The sequence below is a fragment of the Mus caroli genome, chromosome 11 (genome assembly GCF_900094665.2).
Source record: "Mus caroli chromosome 11, CAROLI_EIJ_v1.1, whole genome shotgun sequence".
Classification (NCBI taxonomy): Eukaryota; Metazoa; Chordata; class Mammalia; order Rodentia; family Muridae; genus Mus; species Mus caroli.
Genome location: NC_034580.1, coordinates 91,316,643 through 91,336,155, shown reverse-complemented (window position 1 = coordinate 91,336,155; position 19,513 = coordinate 91,316,643). Strand labels below are relative to the sequence as shown.

At 53.4% G+C, this 19,513-nt stretch overlaps 1 protein-coding gene across 1 annotated transcript; it reads left to right on the top strand.

Moving 5' to 3' along the window:
* The first annotated feature begins 254 nt into the window (after positions 1-254).
* Ngfr (nerve growth factor receptor) lies at positions 255-19,197 on the top strand. Its single transcript, XM_021177000.2, has 6 exons — positions 255-455; positions 6,884-7,025; positions 9,647-10,006; positions 13,553-13,805; positions 15,850-16,010; positions 16,902-19,197. The coding sequence occupies exons 1-6, from the start codon at positions 384-386 to the stop codon at positions 17,192-17,194; spliced, it is 1,281 nt and encodes a 426-aa protein (XP_021032659.1). The 5' UTR covers positions 255-383; the 3' UTR covers positions 17,195-19,197.
* The last annotated feature ends 316 nt before the right edge of the window (positions 19,198-19,513 follow it).

The window sequence follows — 19,513 nt, the reverse complement described above, 5'->3', positions numbered from 1 at the left end:
TGAGACTGACGCTCAGCATAACCGGAGGTGCCCTGGGTACTTGGGGCAGCCCACTGAGAAGCCACAGCGGGGCACACGGGTGCGGCTCCTCTCACGCCTCACTTGACTGCTCCGGACTCCCCACCCCAGGCAGCCGGGCGGGCGCGGTTCCGGNGGGGTTGGGGGGGGGGGGAGTTGGGCGGGCTGGGCGGGGAGAAGGCGGGGCTGCTGCATTGCCTTCACCCAGCTGCTCCCGCCCGCTAGCAGCCAGAGCGAGTGGAGCCTCCGCCAGCTCCGGCGGGCAGCGGGCGCTGGAGCGCAGCGCAGCTCAGCTCAGCGCGCAGCACCATCGGTCCGCAGAGCGGACTGAGCTAGAAGCGGAGCGCTGTCGCCGGAGGCGGGCAATGAGGAGGGCAGGTGCTGCCTGCAGCGCCATGGACCGGCTGCGCCTGCTGCTGCTGCTGCTGCTTCTAGGGGTAAGTGATTAGTAGGAGGGACCTCCGTTAACCTTTTCAAAGAGCTGAACCCCAAGGGGATGTGGGTGCCACCACCCAGGGAACAGAATAAGACGTTAAGGTCCCAGATGCTGGCAACGGGTGGCGGAGGAGCTGCGGGACCGTGACCCACAGGGGCGCTCCTAGCTTCTAGGACTTTCAGAGCGCAGAGGCGACCCAGTCCCAGGATAGAGATGCAGACAGGACTGTTGCAACGACACCGGTTCTTGGTTCTGCTGCTGGTGGTGGTTCTTGGGCACTACGATGGGTGCGGTGTAGGAGACTGGGAGCAGTCTCGAGTGGGGTGGAGGGAGGTTTGGGAATCTCGGGCGCCTGGGTTCTTTTGACGACAGCGTGTGAATTCTGGGATCCCGAAGGGAGTTTTCTCTTTAGCATCTTAGTCCCTGGGGAGTTGTAGGACAGAATCGGGGCGAGAGAAGGAAGGGAAAGAGATCGGCACTAAAGATGTGAGGGGCTAGAGACGGAACAATGCGGGAGGCAGCTGGAGGGACTGGAGGCAGAGGGGACCCAGTATGGACAATGGGGACCGGCCAGACAATGGGGGGGAGGGGCGTCGAAAGGAGCGATTCGGGAGTGGCAGAGAGGTTGAAGAGAGAGAAGTGGGCTTTATGGAGGGCAGAAAAGAGACAACCACAAAAGAGATAGAGAAATGGAAAGAAGGTGCATACCCTAAAGTGCTCGGGGCCCCGCCTGTCTGTCTACTCAAGGACGATGCGATGAGGACAGCCCAGTCACAGACGTTTCCCGCGTGGGTTCTAGCGCTCTTTCTAGCGGCCTCGCCCAGTCCGGGAATTGCGTCTGGGCATCCCAGGCAGGAAAGAGAGCGCTCACTTCACTATGGCAAATCCGCTTCCAGGGTAGTTCCTTGACAAACCTTTCACGCGGTTTGAAGCAACGCAGTGGACCCGGAGAGACAGAGCCGGGGCATCCCCCTACCCTATTAGACGCGGGCCAGCTCTCGAGATGCGGAGCGCTGGGACTCTCAAGGCTGTGATGGTTCCGGCAGCGCACAGCTAGGGGATGCAAAAACCCCAGGCGACCCGCAGGGGGCACTGCGGACGAGGGATTGCTGTTGGGAGCTGCGTGCGCGCCTAGGGCTGCGCACTTAGTCCCTTCTAAGTTAAGCCGCCACCAGCCCTGAGCCCTCCGCGCTCCTTCCGGTCCAGAACTTAACAGGATCACCATCCCGCCCACACCTGGCCAGACTTTCGGTAAAAGTCAATGAACGCTTCTCAAATGAGACAGGGGCCACTTGGATGCCTGGGATCCTTGTCGGATTGCTGTTCGGAGACACTAACTCCGGCTAAGGTCGTTAGGTCCTTCTATGAACCTGAGTACTCTTGAGTGTTTCTGACCAGATCTTAAGGAAGGTTGGCAATGAAAGTGACGTCCTCTCCTCACTCTTCCCTCCACCCTTTCCACATCCGAGCACTGTACCCCCCCCCCATCTCCATCTTACTGACAAGGAGGCAGGGACTTCGAAGTTTAAGCAAGTTGGTCACGATCTCATAAGCCAGAGTCGTGTGGCTGGATGGCCACCTCGTTCCAGCTCTGAACTCCCTGGGCGCGCGCAGGTGGGGAGGGGGCGGCAGCTGGTCCGCTTCGTTTCACAGCAGGGATATGGGTGACACCATCCCAAAAGATAGGCAGGAGGTGGGATATGGAGGCAAGCGAATGGAAAAACCTTCTCAAGCTCAAACATGGTTCCCTAGAGCTGTCAGTCTTTGTGGCGTCCTCCGGGAACTTGGGAGTGACTGCAAGAGTGTTTGCTAACTAACGCTTCTAATTAGAGGTGCTTCTTGGTCCTTGTTAAGGTTGGCTAGGGAAGAGGGCCTGAGACGCTGCGTGGTTCTGATCCTGGAGGGGTGAGGGCGTGGCCACTGAACCTTGACAGAACCTTTGGACTTGAGCCCCTATGGCTCTGTCTTCCATCTCTGCTTTCCCCAGGCTACTCGGTTAGAGCCGGTTCTGTGTTCCGCCGCGGACCGAGCCTCTTCCTGCGCCGCTGCGAGAGTGCTGAAACCAGAGCGCAACCAGAGTCTGCTGGCCGGCCGCGCCGGTAATGGAGGCACTTTGTCATTCAGACGTCTGTAACCGGAGCCGCCCGGCTGGCTAATGCTCCTAATAGGGATGCAGCAGCATAGGCGGCAAATGGGCAGCGTGAGCGTCAGGGCTCCACCCTACCTGGTCAGCCCAGTCTGCCTGTAGCACCTGGCTCCTCCCTAGAGGGATGAGTAAGAAGGGAGGACACACTAAAATCTGTGAAGTGCCTACTGTGTGACCTGCCCTGTCTAAAGTACTTTGACGTTATATACACCATAGGTCCCAGCAACGTAAATTTAGTGATTCCCATCTTACAGTCGAGGAAGCTTATCCCCCAGGAAATTGAGGCAGGGCACCAGGCTCCCCAACTTAGAAAGCAGAGGGGGCATGTTGGAAGCCGGGGGTCATTGACTTAGTTTTTCCTTCTCATGCTCGGTTCCTTTCAGCTTCCCACCAATTTAAGAGATCACGCGAGGGGGTGTGGTCCCGAACTGCCTCTGGCTGGGTAAATTAACTGCTGCCTTGTGGCTCTGAACCTAGCCACTCCCCTGTTCTACAAGTGCAGAGTCCTACCCTATCTTCAAGTCCGCATAAGGCAGCTTCCTTAAGGAAGCTCATACTCATGACTCAGTGGCTTTCCAAAGGGTGAGGAGTGGGGCAGTAATCAATGCCTAGTCCTGGCTGAAGCTCTCCAGATATTGGAAAACCCCTACCCCATATGGTTGTGACCAGGCTCTATTCTCTGAGGAGCCTTCTCTGAAGCTGTTATGAATGGTCAGGACTGAGACCATGGAAGCATCCATATGGTTGCAAACCCTGGTGTGTGTGTGTGTGTGTTTTCTGTTTTATCCAAATGAAAAAAAAAAAAAAAGCCAATTCATCCAAGCACTGACAGCCAGTCCCGCAATGACATAAATAGATCGTAAACATTTTGAAAAATGGAGAAGTCATGCTATCAACTTTGAAATGAATAAATGCAGTAGATATAACTACAGGCAAATGGATCTGTCACTTTGATAAATTGATCAATTTGGATCGGAGTTTGGAGCAATTAGCCTGAACTCTAGTCACACGCTCCTGCTTGGCTGCCGCCTTCCTTTCTGCCTAGTCTTCCCTGGGCAGCAGCTCATACTTCCTAAGACAAGCTACTTCCTCATCAACTACCACTGATTGAATTCCTGCTACACTCTACCCAGACGGATCTGCACATGATTCCATTCAGTTCTCACGGCAACCCAGTGTAGGAGCCATGCTAAGTATTTTAGATGGGAGAACTGAGATTCGGGAAGAATAAGATGCTCAGCATCACAGACTGCTTAGTGGCAAATCTAGGATTTTATGACAGAGGGAACATAAACCAAGTACCGATGTGAATACTAATTATGTGGCCTCAACTCTAAAGAAGTGAGGAAGCCTAAGGAGAGGGGAGGAGAGGGAAGGATTGAAGAGAAGGGAGGAGTAGGGAGGAGACAAGAGGAGAGGGGAGGAGTGGGCAAGGAAAGGGGGAGAAGAGAGGAGGAGTGGGGAGGAGAGGAAGGAATGAGGAGAGGGAGGAGTGAGAAGGAAAGGGGAGGAGCAGGGAGGAGAGAGGAGGAATGGGGAGGAGTGGGGAGGGAAAGGAAGGAGTGGGAAAGAATGATAGGGGAGGAGAGGGGAGGAGTGGAGAAGAGAGGGGAGGAGCAGGGAGGAGAGAGGAGGAGTGGAGAGGAGTGGGGAGGAGTGGGAGTGAACAGGTTCTTGGCAGAGGTGCTTGCCCAAAGCTCTGACAAGGATCATACAGCCCCTGGCGGTCCCTCAAAGCACACCCTCCCAACTCTCTGCTGACCTTGGTTAAGAGGAGTGGCAGTGCACACCCCAGATCCACAAAGGGAACAACACACAGTGGAGGGCAGAAAAGAAAGGTTATAAAGTACACCGAGGCCATCCTCACGCACGCACTCATTTGCAGCAGCAGGCTGAGGCAGGCGCTGCCATGCCTACCTACTGGGCGAGAAATTAAAACCCGGCCTGTCACTCTGGCCCTCAGGGATGCGGGACTGAGTAGTGATTATGCCAAGTGTTTGACTCGGGGCACTTCTTCCTTCCATGTAAGCTTCTACTCAGTCATGCCTCCATCTGTCTGACTGTCTGTCTGTCTGTCTGTCTCTCTCTCCCTCATCTCTACTTCTCTTTGTGTAGTCCTGGCTGGCCTTGAACTCAGATCCTCCTTGCTTGACCTCCCTTATGCTGGGATCACAGGCATGTGTGCACCTGGCTCCCAGCCAGATTTTTACCCGGTCCGGTGGCATCATTTTTTAAAGATTCCATTAGAGCTGACACTTTATGGTTCTGGGAGAGGGACTCTTCCGGTCATACTGCGATAGGAGCAAGAAGTGACAACTGATACCCTGACAGGAAGAGAAGGGACAGGAAAACTATCAAAAACCTGACAAAATGACAAAAATGTGTTCATCTGGGATGGAGGACATGAGAACACTGCGGCACTGCAGCCCTGGGTCATCGCTGGTGCTAACAGTCGGTGCCCCTGTGATGGAGAAGCTGCAGAGGTGGAGGAGGACAATGCCCACCCTGCAGTTCCCACCCCCACCCCTGCCACCTCCCCTCTCAGTGGAGGAGAAATGCACTGGGGGACAATAGTATACTTTTGCCCCTGAGGACACATAGCCATCCAGAGTGGGTCTTCCAGGTAACTGAAGGCACATGGCAGTTTCCTGTTCTTAAATTAACAAATATGTACACTTGCTCCCTACTATGTGCCAGAGAGGGCATGAGATACCAGGACAACCTCAGTCCATAGCTCTGCCTGTCTACTCTGGGAGGGGTAGGGGTGATAGGAACACTCTCTTGAGGAAGTAATATTTAAGCCGAGCTCTATGTGATGAAAGGAAATCAGAACAGACCCTTCTGAAATCTCAGCTTCTGGGAGAAGCCTGCCTCAAGTACCTCAGGGCTCCTGGTCTGCAGATGTTGCCATTGCCAGCCAGCACTCCCACTGCCAGGACCTGGGAAGAGATGGTGGCAGCTTCCGGTGCTGCCCGGACTCTCTCTGCTGCCTGTATGGAGACCACTCTGCCCCTAGGGCATCACCCAGTGTTTTCTCCTGCCTCTGTTTACTTTTCTGTCAAACTCTGGTGAAACCACAGTGGTGTGTGTGTGTGTGTGTGTGTGTTTGTGTGTGTGTGTGTGTGTGTATGTTGTGTCTTGGCAAAGATCGGTCCAGCATGGAAGCAGGAGAGGAATGCCCAATCTTGTAAAGCTCTCTGGTCTCACGACCAAAGCCCAAATTGCTCAGCATNAAATGGGGGGGGGGGGGTTGGCGGTGTGTGTGTGCGCAAGGTCTGGAGCCTGCAGAGAAGGCTTTGGAGTTTTATTAGACATTAAGATTGTTCTTTAAGGAACAGAAACAAAGTGAGCCTCCAACAGCCCCTCCCTCGGGGGAATCTGGTGCTAAGTCGTTCCATCCATGAGCAAAGATGCTTTAGTGGCAGGAATCTGACTCCCCTTCCCACCCCCCCATCCAGCTCTGTTCCCAGGGGCCACATGGGAGGAGAGGGGAGGGGATGGAGTTAGGCTAGGACGGGGAAGTCAACTCTGGAAGAACAGAGTGGCTGGCTGGTGAGAGCTGGCCACTAATAACAGGCGTCCCTTTCTCTCTGTCTTGGCTCCAGACTTGCCCATCAGTCTTTGCCCTGGCACCAAACTGTCCCTGTGTTTATCTGCAGAGGAGTGAAAACTCCCAAAGGAAACCCAGGGCAGGCCAGACACCTCCAGTACAGAGTCAATATTTGAACCCAAGGCCTCTCTGCCTTCTGTTCTTGGACATAGACAACTCAATTGTGATATTTAATATGTGGATTGAGACCTGGAGAAGGGTCCTGTTCCCCTTTTTAGGAAAGGGCCCTGCCTCTGGGTAACTGCAGCCCTGCAGGTGTGAAGTTAGCAAATGGAGTTTGGGCCAGATTTCAACTCCACTGGCCCCCTTGGCTAGGAGCCCTGTGCAAGCTGCAACCTGCCCAGCCATTCTGGATATAGGTCTCACCCTCCTCCTGTGGTGTATCCTCAGGACTCCAGGAGAGGCTGTAACCCTAAGGTGAACTCTGCAGAAGGTTAGCCACTGAGGCTGTGACCTCACACCCCAGCAGCAGTCAAGGGCCCCACTCCCCCCACGCTCCCCACTGCCCCCCAGCCTTCCTTCCTGCCAGCTTTGATCCTCCTAATGCCTCCCGGGTGAGCTCATCCCAGCCCAGGTGGTTCTAATAGAAAGTATTAAGAGGGAGACGTTTGATCCCTTGGAAGACACCCCCTTTGCTCCTGCCAGGCTGACCTTGTGATCTCCTTCCACCTAGGTGTCCTTCGGAGGTGCCAAGGAGACATGTCCCACAGGCATGTACACCCACAGTGGAGAGTGCTGCAAAGCCTGCAACCTGGGCGAAGGTGTGGCCCAGCCTTGCGGAGCCAACCAGACCGTGTGTGAACCCTGCCTGGACAGTGAGTCTCTTAGGGTGGCAAAAGGGGAAGGTTTAGCATGCACAGAGCAGAGCTTGAAAGGGTTTTGCCTCCTGGCAGATCCCCTGCCAACCTCTGTACGGGTACCAGAAATGGGTGGGATACAAAGCAAGAGGAGCAGGGAGGGGCTGAATGGATAAGGGAGTGTGCCGAGGGAGGAAGGGATCCGGTGGGGGATCCCCAGAGGGGTCCCCCTTCCCAGCCCCCTCAAGCAGAGAGGCTGGTAGAAGAGTATAACTAGGCAGGGAGAAGGAACTGATGCTCAGCCCAGCTAAAAATACCTTCGGTGCTGCAAGATCAATGGTTGCAACCTACCCTCTGTGGCTTTGGGGGGAGGGGAAGAAGGATCAAATCCTGGCTGCCCTGGAAACTGACCTTGGGGGATCCTGGGAGGGTGTGGCTGCCTCTCCTCCAGGCCACTGTGCTGTAGCTTTCTGATGTCAAGAGGGATAGGGGCTGTGGCACAAGGATGTCCTTACTATGGGATGGCATGGGGTGGGAACTGCAGAGTGGAGCTGCCTGGCATTTCCTTCAGAAATAGAGAGGCTCATCTTCCAGCACTGGTGGAGGGAGAGGCCAGATGACAGCTCTGTTCTCATCCCCGTGTGAGTTCTGTGCCCTGTGGGACCAGGAGTCTCAGTCTCTTCTGCTAGATACCTCATTGTTCCGCGGCTGCCTCAGGCCCCAAGGCAGAAGAACTCTTTCCCTGTCTGCTGCCAGGAAGATGCTACATCTTCCAGGCATTGTAGTCCCCTTAGGAGGGGAACTCTGAGCCTACCAGCCAGTCCTCTCTTACCTCTGTATGCTCTCTCCCGAGTCTGTCCAGCCTTCAGGTAACCCGACTCCTTAGTGTTTCAAACACTTGCATTTCTATCTCTGTGCTTGTGACTTCTGTAGCCCTGTCCCCAGCAGTGGGACACCTGGGCTGGATGGAAAGGCTCTGCCCTCTTGGAAGGTGGTACCTTACCTACCTCAGATTCACAGAGTCTCTGTCCTAAGGCACTGAACATCAGCCAGGAGTACTGCCCCCTACTGCCTGGGTGTCAGTGTCCTAGGCCACACCCCTCTCTCTCCTGTGTACCCTTCTTCAACAGCTGGTGGGTTGGGGACTCAGGGAAAGCCATGCCAGGAATTAGGAAACACGCCAGGAGCCAGGGGCAACTCTGAGAGGGGCGAGGGGCGGGGCAGCCTCCCTGCATCTCTCCTTCCCCCTTTCCTCCTCCTTGGGTTTCCTCTGCCACACTCCCCTCCAGCTGTGTTAACAGGCTGCTTTTACAAGCCTACTTTATGGGCTGGGGACCCCAGCGGACTTTCCCTCCATCCTCAAAAAAACAAACCCGTTTCCACTAGGAAGCCTGTTAAGCTCCTGCCTTCATGCTCTGCCAACAAAAGACCATAGTTTTCACACCATCCACAACCTGCTCCCAGGAGTCATCTGGCTCAGCTCTGTGTTTTCCCAGGAGCCAACTTGCTCTTTCCATCCTGTCCCCACCCTCACCCCCACACAGCACCCTCTCATTTGGAGAGATTGTCCTGCCAAGTGCTTTCTGCCATCCGACTGTGTCTCAACCACCAACGATCTTTACTACTGTTCATCACGGGGTCTATCACATTCTTTATCACAACCCTGTGGGTGTGGGTGTCTTATTTAGTTTTTGTTGTTGTTGTTTGTTTGATTGTTTGGGGTGGTGGTACACCCTTTAATCCCAGCACTTGGGAGGCAGGCGTCACGAGCTAGTGAGTCATGGAAGTGAGTTGGAAGTCAGATCTGCCTGATACCAAGGAAAGGGAAGCAAGGTACCTCTGTAAGAACTAGCTGGAAATGGACCTGTTACCCAGGCCCCTCCCCTTCTGTTTTCTCTCCTGTCCCCACTGCGACCCCTTTCATTCTGTCCTTTGCTTCACCTAACACACAGTCTCCAGGATATGACCCTTTAGAGGGTATGCTTGAGAACTGGCCCTTTATACTGAAAGGGCCAGGGAACTGTGCCTGCAAGTGTCTCCCATCTTTCTTGCTGTACCTGCACTGTCTTCCTTGGAGCACTGGTCTGCTCTTTAGAGCCATGCATGCCCTTGAACAGGCAGCATGGTAAGGTGCAGGCAGTATGGTATAGCAGTGTGCCATTCTGTTGTCCCTCCATTCCAGGCCTACATGAGCTGCCCTCTCCCACCCCCTGGGAAGAGGGCCAAAAAGACAACTCAGGCACAGGCTCACCTCTGGCCAGTGTGTGAGGCTGGATGGAACCATTCATATTATATTTTAGTTGTGCTGGGAACTAGGGTACAGGTCTGGGAACTCTCTGAGAACAAGGAATTTACCTAAACAGCTGGGACCTCAGGATGCCCCACTGCCGACTCTTCTGAGACCTGGAGAATGGGTCTCCTTCCCAGTCAGGTGCCAAACCAGCTTTCTCAGGCTGAGGGTGAGGGACTCCAGCAAAGAGAGTGTCAATAAGAAGGTGACGCTGAGACAGAGGCAGCAGTCCTAGCTGGGGATGGGGACAGAGGGATTCCAGTCCTGTATTCACATGCCTGTGCTCAAACACCGTCCTTGTGACTAAGTTCTGCCCCTAATGCTTCCCTATGTGTGTCGTTGTCCGCAGGTGTTACGTTCTCTGACGTGGTGAGCGCCACCGAGCCCTGCAAGCCATGCACCGAGTGCCTGGGCCTGCAGAGTATGTCCGCTCCCTGTGTGGAGGCAGACGATGCCGTGTGCCGATGCTCCTATGGCTACTACCAGGATGAGGAGACTGGGCGCTGCGAGGCTTGCAGCGTGTGCGGGGTGGGCTCAGGACTCGTGTACTCCTGCCAGGACAAACAGAACACAGTGTGTGAAGAGTGCCCAGAGGGCACATACTCAGATGAAGCCAACCACGTGGACCCGTGCCTACCCTGCACGGTGTGTGAGGACACTGAGCGCCAGTTACGCGAGTGCACGCCCTGGGCTGACGCCGAATGCGAGGGTGAGCATGGTTCCAGGCTGGGTGGGGTGGGTGTGAAGAGCTAGATTCATGAGGAAGGGCGACCTCTGGAGGTCATAAGGGCCTAGGCTGGCCTTCATCCGGTAAGCACCTACTTTGAGGCTTAGTAACACATTCTTGATAAGAGCACCGAGGTGGTGATTCTAGATTCAACCTCACAGCAAAATCTTTTCCACTAATTCCTTCTTGGGACTGACATTGGGAAGACCCGGCTTACTGTTCACTAGAAGAAGTCATTCTAACTCCTCTCTCAGCGATTATATGGGTGACAAACAGCATCTGGAAGGCGCCATAGATGCCAGAGTCTGAATCAGGCTTCCTTCCAGCTTAGAGCAGGCTTTCTGCTCTGGAGTAAGGCTGGGGACTCACAGGAGTGAGGTGCCTTCAGCTACGAGGCCAGATGTGGGTGGTGATAATGGCTATAGCATCCCAAATCAAATTAGCCCCGAGTGACACCAGGGGATCACTCCCGTCTCTGGACCTAAGTGTTTTCTGATGGCCGTAGGGTCACAATAAGGTTGTTGGGGTGAGTGACACATTCCCCTCGAGGTGTCTGGAGATGAGATAGAAGCATTGTGGCCATTTAATGAGATGGAGTTGGTTGAAAAAAAAAGGCCAGATAATGAAGGAAGTGGTTCTAGGGGACAAAAGAGGCATGGCAAGTGGGGGAGAGGTACGATAATGTGGGGCGTGCTTGGAGGGCTCTCCTCTACTGAGGGCTGTAGACAAGAGAAAGCTGTGGGCCTGCCTTATCCAGATAACTCACCTGAAAGAGATAGAGAGATCCTGGTACAGGAGGAGGCAGCTGAGAGCCAGGGTACAGCCACCACGGTCACTAGTAGTGTTCTTCTCCAAGGGCTCAGGAAAGCTGGTATTGGTTTGTTTGTTTGTTTGTTTGTTTGTTTGTTTGTTTGTTTTCATTCTGCTCATCAGCGGGTGGCCTGCCATGGATCTATTTGTCTTTGAATTCGAACCTCAGGTTGCCCTCACATTGAGCAGGCAAGAGCATCCCCTTCAGGGATGTCCCTAATTTTCCCGGAGAGGGAATGGCCTTTGACAGGACCAATGAGAGGAGCATGGTAACCCAGCCTGTGGTTACCTGGAGGGAGAAGACAGCCGCAGCTTTGGAGATTCCCGATCCTGATGGAGGCAACACAGTTTCTGCCTTCCATCGGCCTCTTGTGGAATAGAAGCTACAGATGCCCTGTCCTGGGGCCGGGGAGGGGTCCTGACAACCAGCCAGGGCCTCCTCCATACCCAGACTTGAGCTTGCTCTAGTAGTAGAGCAGAGGAGGCTGGCAAGCTACACAGAGGTTCTAAACATGCTTGCAGTTCTTTGATGAATAGGTGGAGAGGGATGGGGCAGAGGCCCCAGGGTGGCTGTGGTAGAGATTTCCACGGGTCAAGACAGGCAAATGGCCTCAGAGGCTAGGCTGAGCGGGGAGAGAGCTTCAGCAGTTAGGCAGCAGGAAGCAGGAAGCACAGTTCTGTGGGCAAGTCTGGATCAGCCAGTGGTGCGCAAGGTCAGGGGTGTGATTAGAGGAGAGGGAGGACCTGGCTGGAAAAGGGGCAGGCTCTGTCTTGCAGGGAATCATTTCTTCCCAGATGCAATCCTTCTTTCTCAGTCATCTTGGCAGAAAGCACCCCCTGACCCCCCAGTAACATTTATCCTTATATTGTTCTTTCTGTTCCAACGTCTGAAGGGTTAAATGTTGGCCCTGAGGCCAAACATCCCTTTCAGGAAATGGAATTTGATTCTTGGGTTGGCAGCCCACTCTTGTCCAATGTTAAATACTCGCCCGCATATACATTTCAGGTGTCAACATGGTGACTCACCCAGCCTTGGGGCAGACGCCCGGTCTCCTTACCGCATTGAAGATTAGGAGGGGTCACCTGCTCCCTCTTCTTCCTGATAGCTCCCATTCCGGAAATGGCTGTCAGGACCTGCCAAGTGTTTAGCGGGTTGGAACGTCAGAGGACAGGGCTACATCTGGATCTCGTCTCCAACCCTATCAGAGAGGCTGGGGCGGGGGTGAGGGGAGGTGTTCTGGACACTCGACACTGCCTTTAGCCCTTCTCTGAGGCTCCTTCATTTCTGTATCGCTCACCCACGCACATCAACCTCAGGGGCAGGACTGTCAATCTAAACTGAGGCACATCTGCAACCTCTGGATTCAGGCTACACCTTCAACCTTCCCTGTTACCCTAGCGGATCATAAGAAGGTCCTCTAGCGTCTAATGCCCAGACAGGGCTGTCTCTCCCACTTCCCACCCTCTCCTTCCAGTCCTGCCCAGTACTGGGATGGGGGTGGGGTGGAACTGGGCAGCAGATGGCAACCTTCCCCACACTGCCAGTCAAATGGATTCCAGACTCACATCTGGGGACCTTACCCCTCAGAAGGTGCTGAAAATGGGGTCTTTGAAGCATCTCTGTCCCGAGCCAGGGAGACCCAGAGGACTAGTGGGCAGCTTTAACTCCAGCTTGGGTGGGCACACTCTAGACTGGGCGGGGCAGAGCTGGGTAGCAAAGTGTCCTCCCCTTAACCTTACAAGCATACCCTGTCTGCTTTCCCTCCCTGCTTTCCCTGCGTGGGAAGTGAGAATGGATAGGACAGGCTGCTTTGCCCAGACAAGTATCCCCCAGGCCACCATCCAGAGCCTACAACCCCTAGCCCTGCCTCTGGCTGGGTGGCAGAATGGAAAATCCCACCCACTAGTGCCAAGAGGGGCTGGAGCCTCTGCCAGGAAGGCTGGCAATGTCCAAATGGCATGAGCGGGCCTAGATGGGTGGCCAAGCACAGAATTGCTCCTTCTGAGGCAGGGTCTAGTTCATAGGCCCTCCCTCTGCCAGCTGTCTGCTTCCTGCTAACAAGGGTGCCAGCTGTCTAACCCACTCTTCTCTAGGTGCCAGGGCTAGGCTGTTTTGGGGGTGGGGATGTCAGGCGTCACAAGAAACATGCTGGCCACTGTTCAAGGACTGGCTGGGGTGAAGTAAGCCAGTTATGCATCTAGTGCCAGCCTAGACCTGGAGCATCTGAGACAGGAAGGGACTGAGTACCACCTGCCGGGCAGTATCTCTGATCAGGCCTCTGATCAGCTCTAAGTGCCCTATCCTTCCTGAAGGCTGTGGTCACTAGGCCAGAGCAATTCCATTCCTCAAAGCAATTAAGTCATTGCTCCATCTTAAAGAGACTCTACACCACGCAAGCTTCTTGGTGTTCATGCGTGGCTGCTGACAGACACTAGAATCCTGGTTCCACAGTCTAAGCCAAAAAGTTGTTTAGAGACCATTTCTTTTCAGAAAGCCCATTCTCTAGATGGGGAAATCGAGGCCCCGTACTGATATAAGTTTCCTGTTATACAGCTCTTGCTCTTCTTTTCTAAACTGCATGTGCACAGTCCCAGCTTCCACGCCCATGCGTAACAGCCTGGCCCCTGTGTGCCTGGAGGCTCATGATGAAGCCCTAGAAAGCTGGAACTAAGGGGAAGGCCTGGGTAGGTCCTAACTCCTGTGGCCCTGTTCCTCAGAGATCCCTGGCCGATGGATCACAAGGTCTACGCCCCCGGAGGGCTCTGACGTCACAGCGCCCAGCACCCAGGAGCCAGAGGCACCTCCAGAGCGAGACCTCATAGCCAGCACGGTGGCCGATACGGTGACCACTGTGATGGGCAGCTCCCAGCCTGTAGTGACCCGAGGCACCGCTGACAACCTCATTCCTGTCTATTGCTCCATCTTGGCTGCTGTGGTTGTGGGCCTCGTGGCCTATATTGCTTTCAAGAGGTAAGAGGGGGCACACTGAGGATGACATAGGAGATGTTTGCTCCGACCTTGACCTGGAAACATACACACCCTTAATTCAACCCTAACCTCATCCTCCATCATTATCTCATGCTCTCTTGGGTGTGGTAGTGTGTGTATGTGTCCACATAGTGTGTATGTGTGTGTGTGCTCATATAGTGTGTGTGTATGTATGTGTGTATGTGTATGGTGTGTATGTGTGTATATGTGTGGTATGTAAGAGTGTATATGTGGTGTGTGTATGTGTGGTATATGTGTGGTGTGCATGTGTATAGTGTGTGAGTGTGTGTGTGAGTGTGTGGGTGTATGTGTGTATGTGGAGGGGTGTGTGTGTGTGGTGAGTATATGTGTGGTATATGTGTGTGTGTGGGGTGTGTGAGTGTGTGTGGTGTGTCCATGTGGTTTATGTGGTGTGTGTGTGGTGTGTGAGTGTGTGTGGTGTGTTTGTATATAGTGTGTGAGTATATGTGTGTATATATATACATATACATATATATACACACACATATATATATGGGGGGGTGAGTGTGTGTGGTATGTGTGGGAGTGTCTGTGTGTGCATGTGGTATGTGTGTGTGCGCGTGCGTGTGTATGTGTACGGTGTGTGTGGGAGTGTGTGTGTGTGTGATATGTATGTGTGAGAGTGTATGTGTGTTATTACATGGTTTTCTTTTCTGTCCTGGTTCCAGCTCTTCCCTAGTCCCAGGCTGCTCCTCCTGTTCTTAGTCCCTGCCACCTCCTCTGGCTACTTGCATCCCTGCCCTGAGCCCCACTCCCCCCACGGTTCCTGGTTCTGCATGTGTCTCTTCTCTTCCTAAGTCTGCCTTGCTTTCCTGTCACTCCCAAACTCCCTTGTTACCCTTGGGCTCCTGTGGGACCCACATCAAGGAATTCAAGACAGAAGAACTCGCAGAAGGCATTTTCAGCTTTGAGTGTGCGTCCCATTCCGTTTTTCTTTTCTTTTTTTCTTTCTTTTCTTTTCCTTTGGTATTTTGTTTTTAAATCATCAAAGTGATCCATGCTTTTTAAAAGCAAATGCAAACAAGACTGAATTTGTTTGCGGTGCTGAGGAATGGAACCCAAATCTTTGAACATGCCAAGCCTGCTTCCTACCGCTGAGCAATAGCTCCAATCCCAAGACTTCTAAACAGCTTCCAACGCAAAAAGCAAAAGCCTCGATTTATCTCCTCAAATCCTGCACATCTTGTGGGAAATCTCTTTGGGATAACACTTCCTAAGCTGTTTAGAGTGTGTATATATACACACACATACATATACACACATTATATGCATACATACATATACATACACATATACCCACACATGAATGTTTTATAATTACATGTAGACATGAAGAACTTTTCTAACGATTCGGTGGGAACACACCATTCACCATCTACAATGTACTTTTCCCTCTTACTCCCTCTCAGGACAGCTTCCCTCAGAACAAAGATTATCTGATCATTTACAGCCTCTCATTCAACAGCACCAGACATGGACTGTAATGTGCTTAGCCAGTCCGCTCTTGATGGACACTTATCTTCAGAGTTTTTGTTGTTGCTGCTGCTTATGTTTGCCAAGGAAATGTGTGTGTGTGTGTGTGTGTGTGTGTGTGTGTGTGTGTGTGTGTGTAAGTGAGTGTGTGATTGCTGCTCACATATGGGAGTATTTTAGTAGGGAGAAATGGAATTTCTAGGAAGTCATTTATTTGTGTAGTTGGTTCTGTGAACATTTACTGAATGTTTACCAAGTTCCTCCACCCTTGCAGGGCTTTCAGAGTGTGTGTATGTGTGTGTGTGTGTGTGTGTTTATGCACCCGCATGAGTGTACCTACGCACCCACCTGCAGAAATGAGCATCTTATCGCCTCTCAGCCTTTTGGATAAGATCATATACAAAAATAAGCTCCTTAGACACTTTGGGGACATTGCCACACTCCCGGCCTCAGTCGGCAGCACAGCTACTTTGGCTGCACTGATAAAATCCTCACCCCAAGCCCTGGCCTATCCCCTGTCCCTGGGCTGCAGATGGAACAGCTGCAAGCAAAATAAACAAGGAGCCAACAGCCGGCCGGTGAACCAGACACCCCCACCAGAGGGAGAGAAACTGCACAGCGACAGCGGCATCTCTGTGGACAGTCAGAGCCTGCATGACCAGCAGACCCACACACAGACTGCCTCAGGCCAGGGTGAGTGAGAAGCCAAAAGACTGAGGGTGTAGCTATGATTAGACTCCAGGAGGGACCAGTAGGTACCAGGGTAGGAGAGGCTGAGTCCGGTCAGGGACATAGGACATAGGACATAGGAAAGGGGAAGGTTTTTGTTTTTTATTTTTGTTGTTGTTTTTTCTCCTGGGATGACTTGGGAAATGCAGGCTTTTATAAGTTGGAGCATCCAGACTCATCAGGTTAATTGTCCCACCCCCCCGGGGGGGTTAATTACTGCCCAAAGTGGCTGCAATTAGCCTCCTGCCCTGGACTTCTAGGAAACAAGTGCTTAAGTGTGTACCTTAATTAGCGGCCCAGAGCCAGGCTCTAGGACACTTGCTGCAGTTGTCTGGAGCTGGAGTGCTCTGTCCCCTCCCCACTTCGCCTTGATGATTGCTGGGGGGAAGGGGACTGCGTGGAAAGGATGGTGCCAGCACCGAGGGTGTAGGAAGGACAGTGAGTCAGCAGGACCTAGGTCCCTCCCACCCAGGCCCCATCTAGGACCTCATCTTGGCTATCTCTCTGCCTCTAACTCTAGACTTGGAGGAAAGTGCCTTGGCCCTTCTGGGGTCTTGGCCCAAGCTGCTAGGTGCACGGAAGGAACAAGGGCTCAGGGTTAGAGAATACGGAAATGAGGGCTCAGGGTTAGGGAACACGGAAGGAGAGAGGGCTCACTCAGGGTTAGGGAACATGGAAGGAGAGAGGGCTCACTCAGGGTTAGGGAACATGGAAGTGAGGGCTCAGGGTTAGGGAACATGGAAGGAATGTGGGCTCACTCAGGGTTAGAGAACACGGAAGTGAGGGCTCAGGGTTAGGGAACACGGAAGGAGAGAGGGCTCAGGGTTAGGAACTGACATCCCTTGTTCTCTGCAGCCCTCAAGGGTGATGGCAACCTCTACAGTAGCCTGCCCCTGACCAAGCGTGAGGAGGTCGAGAAGCTGCTCAATGGTGACACCTGGCGACATCTGGCAGGCGAGCTGGGCTACCAGCCGGAGCATATAGACTCCTTTACCCATGAGGCCTGCCCAGTCCGAGCCCTGCTGGCCAGCTGGGGTGCCCAGGACAGCGCGACGCTCGATGCCCTTTTAGCTGCCCTGCGACGTATCCAGAGAGCTGACATTGTGGAGAGCCTGTGCAGCGAGTCCACTGCCACGTCCCCAGTGTGAGCTCACCGACTGGGAGCCCCTGTCCTGTCCCACATTCCGACCACTGATGTTCTAGCCCCACAGAGCCGCCCCCCTCTCCCTTGGGGTGGCCCAACAGTGAGAACCGAGCATCTCTGTGTAGGGCCTCTGTGTCCCGCTACCCAAACCACAGCCCCGTTGCTGCTCCTGAGGGGACCTTTGCTTCTGACTACACTCCCTCTCCGGCGAGAGATAGGACCACCCCAAGCCTGTCTTGCCCTGTGACCATCTCAGGCCTTTCCTTTCTTTCTACACATTAACTGTGTCAGATCTAGGGGTCTGACACTAGAGAAGGTAACAGGGGCACCCCTAAGACTCAGGAGGTACTAATGAACCAGAGCCATGGACTCCACACTGTGAACTGGAGAAAAGGGGGGGGGCATTGTGGTAGGCCAGACCTTCCTCAACCCCTCCCTTCTCCCTTCTGGCCAAAGATGAAGAGGATTACAGGCCTATCTGAACTGAAAGCAGGTTTGGAGCCCAGTCCACACTCCTTTTCTTATACACAGGATGGTAAAGCCCAGAGAGAGGCAGGGACTAACCTAGGCCACCCAACATCAGGGAGATCAAATGTAGGCTGACACACTCCTTTCTGAATGAGGGCGTCAAGTGTGCTTGTTGGCAGGGATGGAGTGACTTTCAGGGAAACATCTGGAAACCGCGTCTGCCCCACCCTCTACCACTTCCAGGCCCCTACCCAACCCTTGTGCAGATGAACTGTCTGTTCAAAACCTGTTCCATTGGCCTGTCCTGATGGAGTCGGGCTAATGTCCTGGAGAGTGGGGTGCTGCCTTCCTCTGTCTGTCAGGCTTAGCCACAGGTAGTTTGTGGAGGGATGAATCTGTTAGCACCCTCATTCGTGTCATAAGCCTGAAGCCAACAATGGCCCTTGGAGTCAACCCTAGGGGTCAGGGACCAAGGACCCACCCCATAATCCAACACCACACACACACACACACACACACACACACACGCACAAGCACACACACACACACACACAAAGAGAGACAGAGAGAGAGAGAGAGAGAGAGAGAGAGAGAAAGATCATGTTTTTCCCCCCATGGCTCTCTTTGGGCTGAGACCAGATCCTGCTCGGAGTCGCTGGCTGCCAGAGAAAGATGGAAGGGAACGGAGATGAGCTTCGTGGGGCTGTCTTCCTCACCTCCCAGCTCTGGCAGGCCAAGAACTGCTGCATCTGAGCTGGCGTGCATCCGTCCATCCCCGTTCGTCAGTCTCCAATGGCCTGTGTGTGGAGGAATGCTCACACGGCTCCCTCTCCTTCCCTTCTTGAAGCCCAACTTTGGCTGCACCCAGAAAACAGTGAAGAAAAGCAGGCTGCTGTGAGAACACGAGAAAATGCAGATGCTGTCCCCCAGTCTGAGGCAACTTTCTCCTCAGTCTCATGGCCCCTGCAAAGGACCAATTTCCTGGGCACGGCCAAGAAGGGGCACAAGGGCTCATTGGTTGGCGCTTTCACCTGGCTCCTTGGCCTGTTCTGTTTTGCTTGCTGTTGGAATGAGTGGGCTCCCCCTCTATTTAGCATGAAGGAGCCCCAAGAAGGGTATGCACAGACTGACTGCCATCCCTCCCCACCCAGGGTCCACCCAGCCCTATAAGGAAACCAGGAGCCTTGTGCTCGGGTGGTATTTTTATGGACCTCGATCTGCAATTAGTAGAAGGACCCCACCTGCTGGCCCTCCCCAGACACCTGGGAAGTGGGACATTCTTTGTGTATTTATTTTCCTCCCCCAGAAGCTGAGTGGGGGGGAGGAGCTGCAGGCCCAGTTTAGCATGTGTTTGGTTCTGGGGGTCTCTCTAGCCTTATTTTGGGCCAAGATGGAACCTCTGGCCCTCCAGCTGGTGACTATGAGATCCAGACCTCTTCATGTTCCCTGATACTTTCCCTTTGCATCCTGTGTAATCATTTCTTGGGCCCTCCCAAAACCTACACATAAAACATACGTGATGACCATTAAATAGCAAAAAAGAAAAAAAAAGAAAAATGATGCCAAGAGACTTTTTTTTTTTTCTGGAAATAATCACGTTTTGTTAGTTGGGATTAAATGCGGAAATCAGCGGCCCTTCCCCCGAAACCCTTAACCTTTATAATTTCCAACTTAGTTCCTGTCCATTTTTCTAGAAGTTTTGACCAGAACCTAGTAACTTCTCGTATGCAGTCAAGAAGGGGGAAGGGGGGAGGAAGAACGGGGTGAGGAGGCCTTTGCTCCCAGATCTCAGAGAGGGAAAGTGAAAAACTGCCATGCAGGAAGCTGGCCAGCTGTGAACTGGACCAGATGTCAG